At 41.7% G+C, this 15000-nt stretch overlaps 3 protein-coding genes across 4 annotated transcripts in view; 1 reads left to right on the forward strand and 2 right to left on the reverse strand.

Annotated features, from left to right (window-relative positions):
* LOC133979436 (uncharacterized) overlaps positions 1-15000 on the reverse strand; it is a 1726912-nt gene that overhangs the window by 671079 nt on the left and 1040833 nt on the right. The gene's annotated exons all lie outside the window — the stretch shown is intronic.
* Positions 1607-12449, forward strand: LOC133978636 (ras-related protein Rab-14-like). The gene is made up of 8 exons (XM_062416928.1): positions 1607-1741; positions 1928-1986; positions 3375-3428; positions 4173-4350; positions 4473-4539; positions 5373-5460; positions 6564-6594; positions 7333-12449. The coding sequence occupies exons 2-8, from the start codon at positions 1935-1937 to the stop codon at positions 7508-7510; spliced, it is 648 nt and encodes a 215-aa protein (XP_062272912.1). The 5' UTR covers positions 1607-1741; positions 1928-1934; the 3' UTR covers positions 7511-12449.
* Positions 13951-15000, reverse strand: part of mak16 (MAK16 homolog (S. cerevisiae)) — a 6471-nt gene continuing 5421 nt past the window's right edge. For both annotated transcript variants that reach the window (XM_062416918.1, XM_062416919.1), the window contains one exon: positions 13951-14584. In XM_062416918.1, the coding sequence (XP_062272902.1) occupies positions 14369-14584 (216 nt within the window). In that variant the 3' untranslated portion in view covers positions 13951-14368. The remainder of the gene's footprint in view (positions 14585-15000) is intronic.

Below are 15000 nucleotides of genomic sequence, written 5' to 3' on the forward strand. Positions count from 1 at the left end.
TCATTATATTTGGGTTCATGTGTAGTTCTTCATCATAAAAATTAAACTCTTAACCTTTCATCCACTGCTTAGCGTTCAGTGTGTTAAAAGTAATATTTATATTTTAGGTTTTTTCAATAATATCCCAAACAGATTCTGTATAATGTTAACTGAGAACATTTCTTTGAAAGCCTTTTAACCTTCCTGTCGTCCTCCCGGGTCAAATTGACTGTTTTGACTGTTCCTTCTTTCTTCCTTCCTTCCTTTTCCTTCCTCCCTCCTTTCCTTCCCTTCCCTCCTTCCTTCCTTCCTTCCTTCCTCCCTTCTTTCCTCCCTTTCTTCCTTCCTTCTGTCCTTCCTTCCTTTCCTTCCTCCTTTCCTCCCTTTCTTCCTTCCTTCTGTCCTTCCTTCCTCCCTCCTTTCCTTCATTCCTTCCTTCCTTCCCTCCTTCCTTCTTCCTCCCTTCCTTCCTCCCTCATTTCCTTCTTTCTTCCTCCCTTCCTTCCTCCCTCCTTTCTTTCTTTCTTCCTCCCTTCCTTCCTTCCTTCCTTCTTCCCTCCTTTCCTTCCTTCTTCCTCCCTTCCTTCCTTCCTCCCTCCTTTTCTTCCATCCTTCTTCCTCCCTTCCTTCCTCCCTCCCTCCTTTCATTCCTTCCTCCCTCCCTCCTTTCCTTCCTTCCTTCCTTCCTCCCTCCCTCCCTCTTTCCTTCCTTCCCCTCCTTCCTTCTTCCTCCTTTCCCTCCTTTCTTCCTTCCTTCCTCCCTCCCTCCCTCCTTCCTTCCTCCCTTCCTTCCTTCATCCTCCTTTCCTTCTTCCTCCTTTCCTTCCTTCTTCCTCCCTTCCTTCCTCCTTTCCTCCATCCTCCCTCCCTCCCTCCTTTCCTTCATTCATTCCTTCCCTCCATCCCCTTCCTTCCTTCCTTCCTTCCTTCCTTCCTTCCTTCCTCCCTTTCTTCCTTCCACCCTCCCTCCTTTCCTTCTTCCTCCCTTCCTTCCTTCCTTCCTCCTCTCTTTCCTTCCCTCCTTCCTTCCTTCCTTTCTTCCTTCCTCCTCCCTCCTTTCCTTCTTCCTCCCTTCCTTCCCTTCCTCCCTCCTTTCATTCTTCCTTCTTCCCTTCCTTCTTTCCTTCCTTCCTTCCTTCCTTCCTTCCCTCCTTCCTTCTTCCTCCCTTCCTTCCTCCCTAATTCCCTTCCTTCTTTCTTCCTCCCTCCTTCCTTCTTCTTCCTCCCTTCCTTCCTTCCTTCCTTCCTCCCTCCCTCCTTTCCTTACTTCTTCCTTCCTTCCTTCCTCCCTCCCTCCCTCCTTTCCTTCCTTCTTCCTCCCTTCCTTCCTTCCTTCCTTCCTCCCTCCCTCCCTCCTGTCCTTCCTCCCTTCCCTCCTTTCTTTCCTTCCTTCCTTCCTTCCTCCCTCCCTCCTTTCCTTAATTCTTCCCCCTTTTCCTTCCTTCTTGCTCCCTTCCTTCCTTGAATCGAGGACAACAGGAGGGTTAACGATAACATGTGAAGAAAGAGAAGGAAGGAAGTGTTTGCACCCTCCTGCTCTACAGTATTTTATTTAAACACTTCCTCACCTCGGGACACTAGGTGGCGCTGTCCTCCCTCTGAGTCTCGCAGTGTTTCCTCTTTTTCTTTCCGGAGAAGAAGAATCGCGGAAGAGGAGTTTGCTTTCTCTGACGGCTCAGCAGCAAAGCTAACAAGCTAACCAGCTAGCAGAGATAATATCTGACCCTCCTGTTTCCAGAGCAGACAGACATCCAGACTGAAGGTAAACCCGCCGTGTTGCTGACCCGCTGTGTGTCTCTGCTTCACTGTTTCATCAGGTTTTATTTATTATGGCCTCCAACTGCTAGCCTGTTAGCCTGTTAGCAGCTAGGCTAAAGGCTAACAGGAGGAAGTCAGCTGATTCCTGTTGTTAGTCAAATTATTTACAGTCTGTTTCTTTCCTTCCCAGCTTCAAGATGACAGCAGCACCTTACAACTACTCCTACATCTTTAAATACATCATCATAGGTGAGTCAAAGTACTGCAGTATTATGAGTGAGTGATGTAGTATGCAGTATTACAGTAAAAGTACTGCAGTATTATAGTGATGTAGTATGCAGTATTACAGTAAAAGTACTGCAGTATTATAGTGATGTAGTATGCAGTATTACAGTAAAAGTACTGCAGTATTATAGTGATGTAGTATGCAGTATTACAGTAAAGGTACTGCAGTATTATGAGCGATGTAGTATGCAGTATTACAGTAAAAGTACTGCAGTATTATGAGTGATGTAGTATGCAGTATTACAGTAAAGTACTGCAGTATTATGAGTGATGTAGTATGCAGTATTACAGTAAAAGTACTGCAGTATTATGAGTGATGTAGTGTGCAGTATTACAGTAAAAGTACTGCAGTATTATAGTGATGTAGTATGCAGTATTACAGTAAAAGTACTGCAGTATTATAGTGATGTAGTATGCAGTATTACAGTAAAAGTACTACAGTATTATAGTGATGTAGTATGCAGTATTACATTAAAAGTAGTGGTTTGGTCCTCTGACTGATATATTATTATTATGACATCATTAGATTATTAATAGTGAAGCATCAGTGTTAGAGCAGCATGTTACTGTTGTAGCTGCTGGAGGTGGAGCTAGTTTACACTACTTTATATACAGTTAGCTAGTTTAGTCCAGTGGTTCCCAACCTAGGGGTGGGGCCCCTCCAAAGGGTCAGCAGATAAATGTGAGGGGAGATGATTAATGGGAAAGAAGAAAAAACTAAGTTCTGATACACAAATGTGTTTTCAGTTTTTTTACTTTTTCTCTAATCTTTGATTTTTGCTGAAATATTGGATCATCTGAACATTTATTGAAATGAAACCATGTGAGAAGTTTAGAGGGAAAAATCAGTATTTGATGGAGCTGTTAACAACTCATAGACATCTGAAATGTGAGCCGACTACACACTGCTGTCTGGTTTCATCTTTAACAATGTGTTGTATTTATAAAGCTTGTTATATTTTCCATTGTGTCAAATCTGCATCTGAAAAGTAACTAAAGCTGTCAAATAATGTAGTGGAGTAGAAAGTACAATATTTCCCTCTGAGGTGTAGAAAGTAGCATCACATGGAAATACTACAGTAAAGTACAAGTACTTCAAACTGTACTACAGTAAAGTACAAGTACCTCAAACTGTACTACAGTAGAGTACAAGTAACTCAACTGTACTGCAGTAAAGTACAAGTACCTCAAACTGTACTACAGTAAAGTACAAGTACCTCAAACTGTACTGCAGTAAAGTACAAGTACCTCAAACTGTACTACAATAAAGTACAAATACCTCAAACTATACTTAAATACAGTATTTGAGTAATTGTACTTACAACTCAAAGATCTTCTTTCTCTCTCTGCAGGTGATATGGGAGTAGGGAAGTCTTGTCTGCTGCACCAGTTCACAGAGAAGAAATGTGAGTCTCTTCTACTGCTCTTCATCCTCTCAATCACTCTTTTCTTCACCTCTACCTTCTTCTCTCACTGTCCACATGATTCTTTGCCTGGTCTCAGTTCATAAGTCAAGTTTCCATCCAAATGTTGCACACATTTTAACAGAATATCCAGAAAATGACCTTTTTTTAAAAAGCACATTCGTAAATGGGTCAATGACGTATAAAGAACAACTCAATTGTAGAATAATAAAAACAAGCATATCTAATGCAGTAGTTCAAACATTCAGAGTGTTGTGTACCTGAAAATTCATATTATAATGTGAAAGTGATTTTAGTGGGTGTTTCAAGATTAATTGGCACTGGCCTTAAAAAAAGTCATGTGGTGCGACCATGATTCATCTTGAAATTAATTAATTTACTTAACACGCTTCACATCTTTTTTTTTTTTTTTACAAGTTTTCAGTAATATAAAGGGTTTGGAAACAAAGTATTTGCATTTTTTTTAAAACATTTTTTGTAAATGATGATCTTTTATTTATATAAGATATTTCAAGATGAATCATGGTCGCACCACATGACTTTTTTTTCAGGCCAGTGCCAATTAATCTTGAAAAACCCACTAAAATCACTTTCACATTGTAATATGGATCTTGGAAATGAACGGACAGGAGGCTCCGTATCCGTATTTAACGTTGAGCATAAATGGGCCTTACAAACGGACCGATCGCTGCAGCTGTAGTGACGCTGTGTGTTCTGTGTGTGTAGTCATGGCCGACTGTCCTCACACCATCGGCGTGGAGTTCGGCACGAGGATCATGGAGGTCCACGGCCAGAAGGTGAAGCTGCAGATCTGGGACACGGCCGGTCAGGAACGATTCAGGGCCGTCACCAGGTCCTACTACAGGGGGGCCGCCGGGGCCCTCATGGTCTATGACATCACCAGGTACTGGACCGGGAGGGAGGGAGGAGGAGGGGGGGGGTCGTCCTCGGTAGTTCGATAGTAACATGATTTAGTTGGTTTGATCTTATGAGGAATAATCGCTCTCTTTGTGTGTTTGTGTGCAGGAGAAGTACTTACAACCACTTGAGCAGCTGGTTGACGGACGCCCGAAACCTGACCAATCCAAACACAGTGAGTCCACACACACACACACACACACACACACACACACACACACACACACACACACACACACACACACACACACACACACCATGGTCACGTTTGGGGACATTACATAGACTTGGATTCATTTTCTGCAGACTTACCCTAACCCTAAACTTAACCACTGACCCCAAAAATCTGCCTTTTTCCCAATTGGGGACACAGCTTTTATCCCTTATTAACTGATCCTAAATCAGAAATGTGTCCCCAAAAGTAGCCTATGACAGAAGACACACAAACACACAAGACAACAGAAAAGAGGAACTGCTTTAGAAACAGAGTTGCACTTCCTCTAACATTGCCCCAAGAAAAACTAACCAGTACATTTATAATTAAACAATTAAACACAGAAGTTAAAAAAGAAAAAAAAAAAGTTCAGATAATTTAAAAAAGTCACAATTTGTTCTTGTTGTCACCGTATTTGCACAGTAGCCACTAAGGACAAAAACAAACAAATGTTACCAAAAGAACTGATAAAGTCTCTTTGTTTATGTGTTTTAGTATTTAAAGCATTTCTCTTAATGTTTGTGCTTTTATTCGTGAGAGTGTTGTAGATTATTTCACAGTATCGTCACACGGATACGTTTCATATATTAACATTCTGTATATCCTGAAGCTGTAATGCAGACTGCGGCCACTGGGTGGTGCCATTTCACCACAGTGTTAACATGCTTTGCTGGCTTTGTGCAGTCTGGTTCTTGGTACATCAGACTCAGACGGTGAATCCTCTGTGGGAGCTGGAGTCTAAACTTTATAGTCCAGTCTGGTTTAGTGTTTCTTGTGTGTGTGTGTTTGTGCAGGTGATAATTCTGATTGGTAACAAGGCCGACCTCGAGGCTCAGAGAGACGTGACGTACGAGGAGGCCAAACAGTTTGCTGAGGAGAACGGTGAGAACTGATCCTACAACATATTATGCTTTTTCTTGTTTTGTTAGGGTAATGACATAGACTGTATATAAGAAATGGACGTAACATCCGTGACGTCACCCATTGGTTTGTGGACTGCTGCTCGGAGGCCAATAGTATCGGATCTGAGCAGCGCCATCTTGAAAATTTCAGATGCATGCTGGGAAAAATAAAAACAGAGATTCTACTTATATGGGCATCAGGAGGAGCATGAGGCGCCCTCCTGAACCTGTGAACCAATCAACCTGTCAATCACCACGTAGCCACGCCCTAATGCATACCCTGCTTTACCGTCACATATAAAATCAGGGAGGCCAAAATGTCCCAAATGAACATCATACTGCATTGAAGAAGGCTTTAAACTAGCGATTGAGACCATAAACACATTTTGAAAACGTTTACTGAGGTTAGAAATCAAGTGAGAAGTTGGTGAATTCTCCATTGAATGCAGTTTTAAGTTACTTCTGTGTTGGCCTCATTGCAGAGGAATGGAACTCCCCGCCTGGGTAATGTTTAGGTTTATATGCTGCTATAATGTTGGATATCTATGTTAGACTTGGTAAAAGCTACACAACTTGATTTTTGGTTTTGTACGGATATATTTGAGCCTTAAAGAGACAGGAGCTAAAACGGCCTGTTAATAGACTGAACTGAGCGGCTGCTTAAAGGACCAGTAGAAGATAAATAAGGAGTTTTTATCTGGAAATCATGCAAAGATATTCCAGTAGAGACACAGAATATTAATATAGAGCTGGAGATGAAAATAATGAGTCCTCTTTAACCCTCATGTCGTTTTTTTGTCACAGTACTTATAAAGTTGCGGCTTCCTGGAGAAAGAGTTGAGTTTCATTCATGGTCGATTAACTATGTTGAAAAGTGGAACATCTGATATGATTTAAGGAAATGGACGTTATATTGAATTTATCAAGACAACACACGGAGGAAGTGTTGAGTTTCTGTTAACAGGGATCATTAGAAATAAAAGCCTGGTTCTCTTTTCCAATGAGGTGAATAAAGAAGCGTTTACTGTGTGTCTAATACTGAAATCCGATTGGCTGACTGGTCTCTGCTTCTGCTTCTATCAGGTTTGCTGTTTCTAGAGGCCAGTGCTAAAACGTAAGTACACAAACTCTCAACTCTTATCTTCCCAAAGGTGTTAGATGGGGTTGAGGTCAGGATGCTTAGCAGGCCGAACTGGGAACACTGGAGTACAAAGTTACAGGAGCACTACTGTCTATTACATCACGTTACGCTGTTGATTTAACCTTCCTGTCGTCCTCCCAGGTCAAATTGACCCCGTCTGTTTTGACTGTTCCTTCTTTCCTTCCCTCCCTCCTCTCTTTCTTTCCTTCCTCTCTCTTTCCTCCCTTCCTTCTTTCCTTCCTCCATCCCCCTTTCTTCCTTCCTTCTTTCCTCCCTCCCTCCTTCTCTTTCTTTCCTACACCCTACTTTCTTTCCTCTGTCCTTCTTTCCTCCCTCCATCCTTCCTCCCTCCCTCCTTTCCTTCCTTCTTCCTCCCTTCCTTCCTCCCTTCCTTCTTACCTCTGTCATTTATTCCTCCCTCCCTCTTTTCCTTTCTCTCTCCTACTTTCCTTCTTTCCTCCATCATTCCTTCCGCCATCCCTTTCCTTCCTCCCTCCCTTCCTTCCTTCCTTCTTTCTCCCTTCCTTCCTTGACTCAAAGACAACAGGAGGGTTAAGATGTATTATTTCATAGATGGAGAGAAAATCTAATTAAGAATTCAGTTTAAATGTTTTCTGAGACAATAAATCTTTAATCTTAAATCTATATCAACTTCTTATGATGTGTTTATTTGTGTTTTGATTGATTTTGCTCCCTTTCTCCTTCCTCCAGAGGGGAGAATGTGGAGGAGGCTTTCCTTGAGGCAGCAAAGAGGATTTACCAGAACATCCAGGACGGCAGTCTGGACCTGAATGCTGCCGAGTCAGGAGTCCAGCACAAGCCATCGGCGCCTCAGGGAGGCCGCCTCAACGCCGACAGCCAGCCGGCCAAAGAAGGCTGCAGCTGCTAACCTCAGACAGAAACTACAGACCCGACAGACAGACCAACAGACACAGACAGATCCACAGAGAACCCCTCTCCGCCTGGCACTAATATGCTTCTTCTATCCAGAGCGTGTCCAACAGGATTTAGCCGGATTACATCGATTTAATGCAGTGATCCAGTCCAACCACCTGTAGTCAGATCCAGACCTCAGACACCCACAGACCCATCTAGAAACCTTCAACTATCCAAACATCTGTGGTCTCATTCCAGCTCACTCACTAGTCCACTATCCAGACCGCCATCAGCCTATAACCCCGCCCACTTGGCCCAAACCTCGGCCAATCCAGACCATTAGAAACAGCAACAGGACAGCTGTCATCCCACCAAGACTTGACTCCCCTCCGGACCGCCGTTGGCCCGGGTCAAGCAATAATTATTTAAGTTTGGGACTACACCCTCATGCCCCCAGAGACAAATTAAGATGCAAGGCTCCAATTTGGACCAAACCTACAGCCCAAATCTGGACTACACCAAATTCGGTTGACCCCAGTTCCAAATCTTGCAATGAACAGATCCAGAACCCAACCATGAACATCTTTAGCCCACATTCCTGGCCCAAACTTAGGCCAATCCTGACTAGAGAATCCCCAGACCTTTCTTCTCCACACCTGAGACACCGTTGACCTGATTGAAACTCTACCTTTGTCCCACATGCAAAAGGCCAAATACAGATACAAAGCTTCAAATCTGGACTTCATTCACTAAAACAAGATCGTCTTTATTCACATGTGTACATCGTTGTAGACCGACCAGAGCAAAGGTTCAAGCTGGACTGCACTTGGACCACCTTCATCCCAGATCAAGGCATTATAAGCCCAGAATCAGCTCAATCAACCCTCTTTTTAAAGACTGGACTTATCTCTGACTCTCAGACTGTTTCCCTGCCCAGGAGCATGATCCTTATATGAGCAAGGGTAGTCTACATTTTGAAGTACCTGAACAGCCCAAACCTGGACTACATTGCACTGAAATTCGATCACCCTTGTTCTAAATTTGGGCCTTGCTATGGGCAAATCCAGAGGCCCCAAACCCAGTTTAATTCAGACTGTTCTAAACCCAGAGGAGGACAGTATTCAGCCTTTCACCAAGATGAACCCCTATTGTCAAGACTGGACTACCCACATGTGCCCAGGGACAAATCAAAATGTTGCACCATTTCGGACCAACCTGCAGCCCAGATATCTACCACACTGGATCAGTCACAGCACCAGATCTGTTGGCCCGACTCCAGTGAAGGTTTAACTCCCCTCATCCCAGATGCGATACACCGCTGTCTTTAGAGACAAATAAAAGGTACAAGGCTTAGTGTTGGACTGTCCTGTAGACCACATCTGGACTATATACTTCACCATATTACAGACCATGCTTGTTCCAAATCGGACTCAGATCCTCAGCTCGGCCGTCGGTCCAATCAAACCTTCAGATCAACACCACACGGTCAAATTAAGAACAACCATGGCTATAAATCTAGATCATCTGACACACGCTCTTCATATGAATGTTTGGATTTATTTTTGTATTTTTGTTCCAACACGTCCTACATCTAAACCCCAACCCCCCCCGCCTCCCTCAGGAAATCTGTTATTCGTTCATTCTTTTCATCCCTTCCTCTGCTCAACTTCATGTCAGCTCCTCGTTTCACACATTCTCAGTCGACGCTCTTCAACATGTGCTGCTGCGCTTTCTGAGATTTTCTGCCCGATAGTTTGGTTTATTTATTCCTTCAGTGGTTTGTATGTAGATTAAACCATGTTAACGTGGGTCAAACACACATTTTACACTGTTGTTAATGTGCATTGGAGACTTTTGAAACTTGTAAACTGTTAAAACTGTTGTTTGTGTCTCTAAGGAGCTCTGGAGGCATTTTCACTAATCTCACAGGTGTTTGACTTCTGTCCAGTCAGGTTAAACGATCTGTTGACTCATCACGGTTAATACGACTAAGCCTCTGAAAATAGTCGTGTCACTGCGTCTAAAGTCTGCAGAAATAACCCAGAGAATGTAATTTGTCAGAGAAGTTATTGAGTTGATTTATAGACGTTGGGGAATCCAGGATTGTTGGAGCTCGACCGATAATAGGGGCAAAAAAGTCAGGAAATGTGTCTCGCTTCTGCTCCTTTTACTTTATAAGAATGCGATATTAGAAAAAAGCCTTAATATGCTTCAAATGAACTAATTTGTATGATGTGTCATCTGATTATATTTAAGGATTATCTCAAAGGGACCTGAGGAGAAGTTGGACTCTCTCGGGTCTCATTTATCACACGATGGTTCATAGACAGGATTTTGAAAGTCTGAACTATCTTAAAGTAATATTTTAATTTCCCCGACGACATGAAGGCGACATCTTTAATATTTATTGATAGTTCAGTTGAGCGATTCAGCGACTGATTGAAGGAGATGATGAAGAACACATTGGACTTGAACCAGAATGTCACTGCTAATTATTCTCATTATTTTTTAAACAGTTTCCAAATATATTAAATGTAATTGATGCATATTTGGTGGAAGAAAAATAGATTGTTTTTTAACGTAAATGCATTCCTCTTGTTTCTGGTTCATTGTAGAAACTAAACTAAACATAATCCTGCAAAAATTAGCCCAATAAAAGTCTAAATAACACATTAAAAACAATAAAATACTACTTTTAAAATCTTAAAGGTGCAATATGTAACAAGTTTAGATTAAAACTTTTCCAAATGAACTAAAATTATCAACAGAATGTGAAGAAATAAGTTTTGATGCCAAAGAAGTTAGGCCCGTTCTGTCCTGTAATACCAATTTGTACCTTTAGGAGGCGATAGTGAGTCCGGTCTGCACTCAGTCCAACATGAGAGGAAGAGGAAGAAGAAGAAGAAGAAGTAACTTTTCCTCTTCTGGGTTAATTTATTCAAGCAAACGTTAGCTCAGCGTTATCGTACTTAGTCCTACTTACTTAGTTTCTTAGCTAACGGAGCAATGATGATGCTCTATTGATGCAGCGCTAGTGTAATGTAACGTAGCGGAAACCTTAACTTTCTGACATTTGACAGTTTTAACATATTGCACCTTTAAAGGGACATTACGACTTATTACGAGCATATTGTAAAAGATTATGCGCCACGAAATAAACAAAAGAAACGCGATCTTTCGTTTACCTTTGATTGCCCCGATGTCCTGAAGTGCGTCAACGTTTCTTCTTACTTTTCTTCTAACTTCTACGTCATCGGCTCCATTTTCGGTTCTGTCAGGTTTAACTCGGTCAGGCGTTAAAATTTTGTCCTTTTTTGAGAACAGAAAAAAAGAAGAAAAAAATCATTCCAGCGTTAACTTTAACTTTTAGCTTAGAAACAAACACACACAAAAAAACTGCGAAAATGTAGCTTCACTTTATTTTAATGCTCTGGAAAAAATACGTAAAAGTTGCTTTAATTGATATTTTGGTCATAAACCGACTGTTATGATGCGTAACATTTTAACCTTCCTGTCGTCCTCCCGGGTCAAATTGACCCCGTCTGTTTTTACTGTTTCTTCTCTCTCTCTTTCCTTCCTCTCTCTTTCCTCCCTTCCTTCTTTCCTTCCTCCCTCCCTCCCTCCTTCCTTCCTTCCTTCTTTCTTTTCTTTCCTCCCCTCCTTTCCTTCCTTCTTCTTCCCTCCCTCCCTCCTTTCCTTCCTTCCTTTCCTTCCCCCCTTTCTTCTTTTCTTCCTTCCTTCCTTTCCTTCCTCCTTCCATCCTCCCTTCCTTCCTTGACTCGAGAACAACAGGAGGGTTTAATTAATTAATTACATCAGAAATATTAAAAATCTACATATTTTACCTCCTTTTAAAGATTGGAAATGTAAATGATTGAGAGGTTTATGCAATTCTAAGTTAAAGTATGTTAAAAATGTGATAGTTAATAATGATAAAAATCTAAAATTGTGAGTTTTAAAAGTCAGGCCCCTCTGTGGTTTTTGGGTTTTTTTGGCGAGTCTCTCTCTCGTGTACAGAACCAGTCAGAGCGGGAGTTTCCCATCGAGTTTAAATACCTGTTGCTTTGTGTCCAGATGTGTTTCCACTCTGGAGCATCTGTCCACATCTGTCTGGGAAAGAGATCAGAGCTGCTTTTTACTTCTTTCGTTGTCCTCTGATTGGTGGACAGCAGCCTTCTTCTTCTTCTACTGTGATGCTTGATTTTATGAATGAAGCCGAAGCCCCTCTCCCTCCCCAACTGTACAAATATACACAAATATACACAACTGAAGGTTTTTTTTTGGAGAAACATCAACACGCATTAACCTGCACGCTGCATCGGCCGGGAGGGGTTGGTTTTTCTTTTTCTTTCTTTCTTTCTTTTTTTTTTTTTTTTTAAATTTTACTCAGAAATAAAGATTTAAAAAAGTTTCTAGGGACCAAAAAAAGTCCAAAAAATCAACAAGAATTCACTAAAGAAAAATGTTTTATTGTGAGCGCCGCCTTAAAGTCCCCCCCCCCTCCCCGCCAAAATAAAATCACACAAGCATTAAATTGAAGGAGTAATACTCAAAGGAGAAGCGTGTCGTCGCCCTCTAGTGGACAAAATAGGTAAATTCACAAAACTAATTAATTAAATGCTCGTAAAAATAAAGCGTTTTAATGGTTATACTGATCGGCCTGATGGGGGCGCTGTGATCAGGCTGAACAGATGTAACCCCACCCCCCCCCTGCTGGCTGTATCGTGCTCTGACCATTTTTCTTTCTTTTCTTTTTTTTTTCCTTCCTGTAATGTTTTGTTGATTTTTGATCCGTCTGCTAAAAGTAACAAATGTGCTTCTTTCTGATTTGTTGACTATTTATATTCTAAATGATGACGTAATGATTTTCTTCGAGCTGTACCTCTCATTGTACAACCATGGGGATTCAGTAATTTGTAAATAAAGTATATATACTGTATATACTCTAAAGGCTCGGCTTCAAGTCTGTCTCAATGGTCTGTTTGTTTGTTTGTTTGATTGTTTGGGCTTTTTAGTTCTTAATTTGGGCTTTTTTACCTTTTATTTGAGTAGAAACATGGAGCGAGGGAAGACCTGCAGCAACGGTCCTTTACCAGAATCGAAGGACAATTCATTTCTACAGTCAGCCCATTCATTATAAATAGAACAAGATATATAAAAAGACAACAACGATAGATACAGCAGCTGTCATCTACCATCAAGCATCTTAGTGACACACAGTGAAAAGCCAGATGCAAAGTACCAAGATCAGTTTTGCATTTTAAGTATTTAACAGCCTTATGGCCAAAGGGATAAAATCACTTGCATAACGGTTTGTTTTGCGTACCGGTACATAATAACGACGGCCTGAGAGCATCGTTACAAATTCATTGTGAAGCGCGTGATCAGGCTGAGAGATCGAGACGAAACAAGATTTTAACTATTTTTAAGAAAACTTCAATGAGGAAATATATGGCTGTTTTTATTTGAAAGTCACAAAATGCAAAATAATGAATAATGTAATGAATCACATTAGTTCTACTTTCTAAGTAAGCGTCCATAAAACCAGCATTTACAACTAGGGTTGTCCGATATTATCGGCCGATATTTACTTAAAAATTTAATATCGGTATCAGGTTTTTATAACCGAGCCTAGATGAACGCAGCATGGGACGTTTACCGGCGCTTGATGACGTTTAACAACAACACACTAGACTCGTGGGTCGCTAACCGTGGCTAACAAGTTCATAGCGTCCACCGCCATGTACACGAACACACAAACAGAAGGTTTACCTCCTCGTTGTCGTTTTCTCTGTTATGCTTTCGGCGAGTCGCCTCTGTGACGTCACCGTCAGAGTCCGGTGGGTCCTATCTGGGTCATATCTGAGTCCTATCTGGGTCCTACTCTGCTGGAGACACAACAGCTGAGAGGACGGAGTGAGAGGACGTTCCTATAAAAGGTCCCGCCTCCAGAAACGGGGCTTATGTCTGTGGTTTGGAACTATTTCCAAGTGTTCCCTACGGATAGTACATTTATAATTTGCAAAAGTCAATATCAAGCATCCCTATTTACAACCATTGTTTCTTTCCTTACTCCTTCCCCCTTTGTTCCTTCCTTCTTTCCTCCCTCCCTCCTTTTCTTTCCTCCCCCTTTCTTCCTCTTTCTTTCCTTCCTCCTTTCCTCCCTCCATCCCCCTTCCTTCCTTCCTCCCTCCTTCTGTTTCTTTCCTCCCCAATACCTTCCTTCTTTCCTTCCTTCCTCTTTTCCTTTCTCACTCCCTCCCTCCTTCCTTCCTCCCTCCCTTCCTTCCTGGACTCTAGGACAACAGGATTAAACCAATTCTAAATAAATGACCTCATGTGAAACTTAAATCTTTTGACACTATTGTTTTTTTTACTTAAGACAAAAATGTTTCCATCTCCAAAAATCCAAACTTTAACATTTATCATAAAACAAGTTATAAGTTTGTTTTTTACTCCAAAGTTGATTTATTCACATGTTCATAATGTGGTGTTTTTATACTGTTGTAATATTTAAGGCTTAATATTTAACACACAACAGAAATCATAATAAAGCAAAGTGTTAAAAGGACGAGTTCATAATGTTTAAAGCAGCAGTCAGATGTTAATATGATGATTCTTCCTGTTTATACTTTAATAAACATTATAAACATTATAAACAGGAGGAATCATCACAGCTGCTGCTTTAAAACAAGCCTGAAAAACTGTGAACTCGTCCTTTAAACTTTAATATTCAATAAAACAGAAATAAACAGTTTTAAAGTCTCTGTTCTGAGTTTTTAAGTCAGAACTTTCCTCCTGTGATGTCATACGGAACCCGCTGACATCACCACAGTTCACAGTTCTGATTGGCCGGCGGAATGCTGTGACATCACGAGGCCGCCCTGCTCTTGGAGGCTTGAGGCTCCGTCTCCTGTTCGTACTCGATCTCCACGAACGCTCGCTTCTTCCTCGCCGCCGAGCCGTTGGCGGGAGATTTGCCTTTAGACTTGGAGGCCTTCGTCTCCACCTCCATCTCATCCTCATCCTCGCTGGACTCCTCCTCTTCCTCTTCCTCGTCGCTGCTCGTCCTCAGTTTGTTCATTTCCTGAAAGCAAAGAGGAAAAATGTTCAAGATAACTAAAAATGAACCTCAGTGATGAGTTTATATATAAAGTTACTGTATTAACCCTCCTGTTGTCCTCAGGTCAAGAAAGGACAGAGGGAAGGGAGGAAAGGCGTAAGGAGGGAGGAAGGAAGTAAGGAGAGAAGGAAGGAAGGAAGTAAGGAGAGAAGACAGAGAGGAAGGGAGGAAGGAGAGAAGGAAGGAAGGAAGGAAAGGAGTAAGGAGGGGATGGACGAAAAGAGGAAGGGAGGAAGGAGAGAAGGAAGGAAGGAAGGAGGAAGGAAGAAGGAAAGGAGTAAGGAGGGAGCGAGGAAAAGAGGAAGGGAGGAAAAAGGAAGGAGGGATGGAGGAAAAGAGGAAGGGAGGAAGGAGAGAAGGAAGGAAGGAAAGAAGGAAGG

This window comes from Scomber scombrus, chromosome 4 (genome assembly GCF_963691925.1).
Source record: "Scomber scombrus chromosome 4, fScoSco1.1, whole genome shotgun sequence".
Lineage (NCBI taxonomy): Eukaryota > Metazoa > Chordata > Actinopteri > Scombriformes > Scombridae > Scomber > Scomber scombrus.

Excerpts from the sequence above, each read along its gene's own strand:
- LOC133978636 (XM_062416928.1), top strand. The coding sequence starts at position 1,935 with ATGACAGCAGCACCTTACAACTACTCCTACATCTTTAAATACATCATC. Across the intron at positions 1,987-3,374 it reads CTTTAAATACATCATCATAG|GTGATATGGGAGTAGGGAAG; the intron begins GTGAGTCAAAGT and ends CTCTCTCTGCAG. Across the intron at positions 6,595-7,332 it reads CTAGAGGCCAGTGCTAAAAC|AGGGGAGAATGTGGAGGAGG; the intron begins GTAAGTACACAA and ends TCCTTCCTCCAG.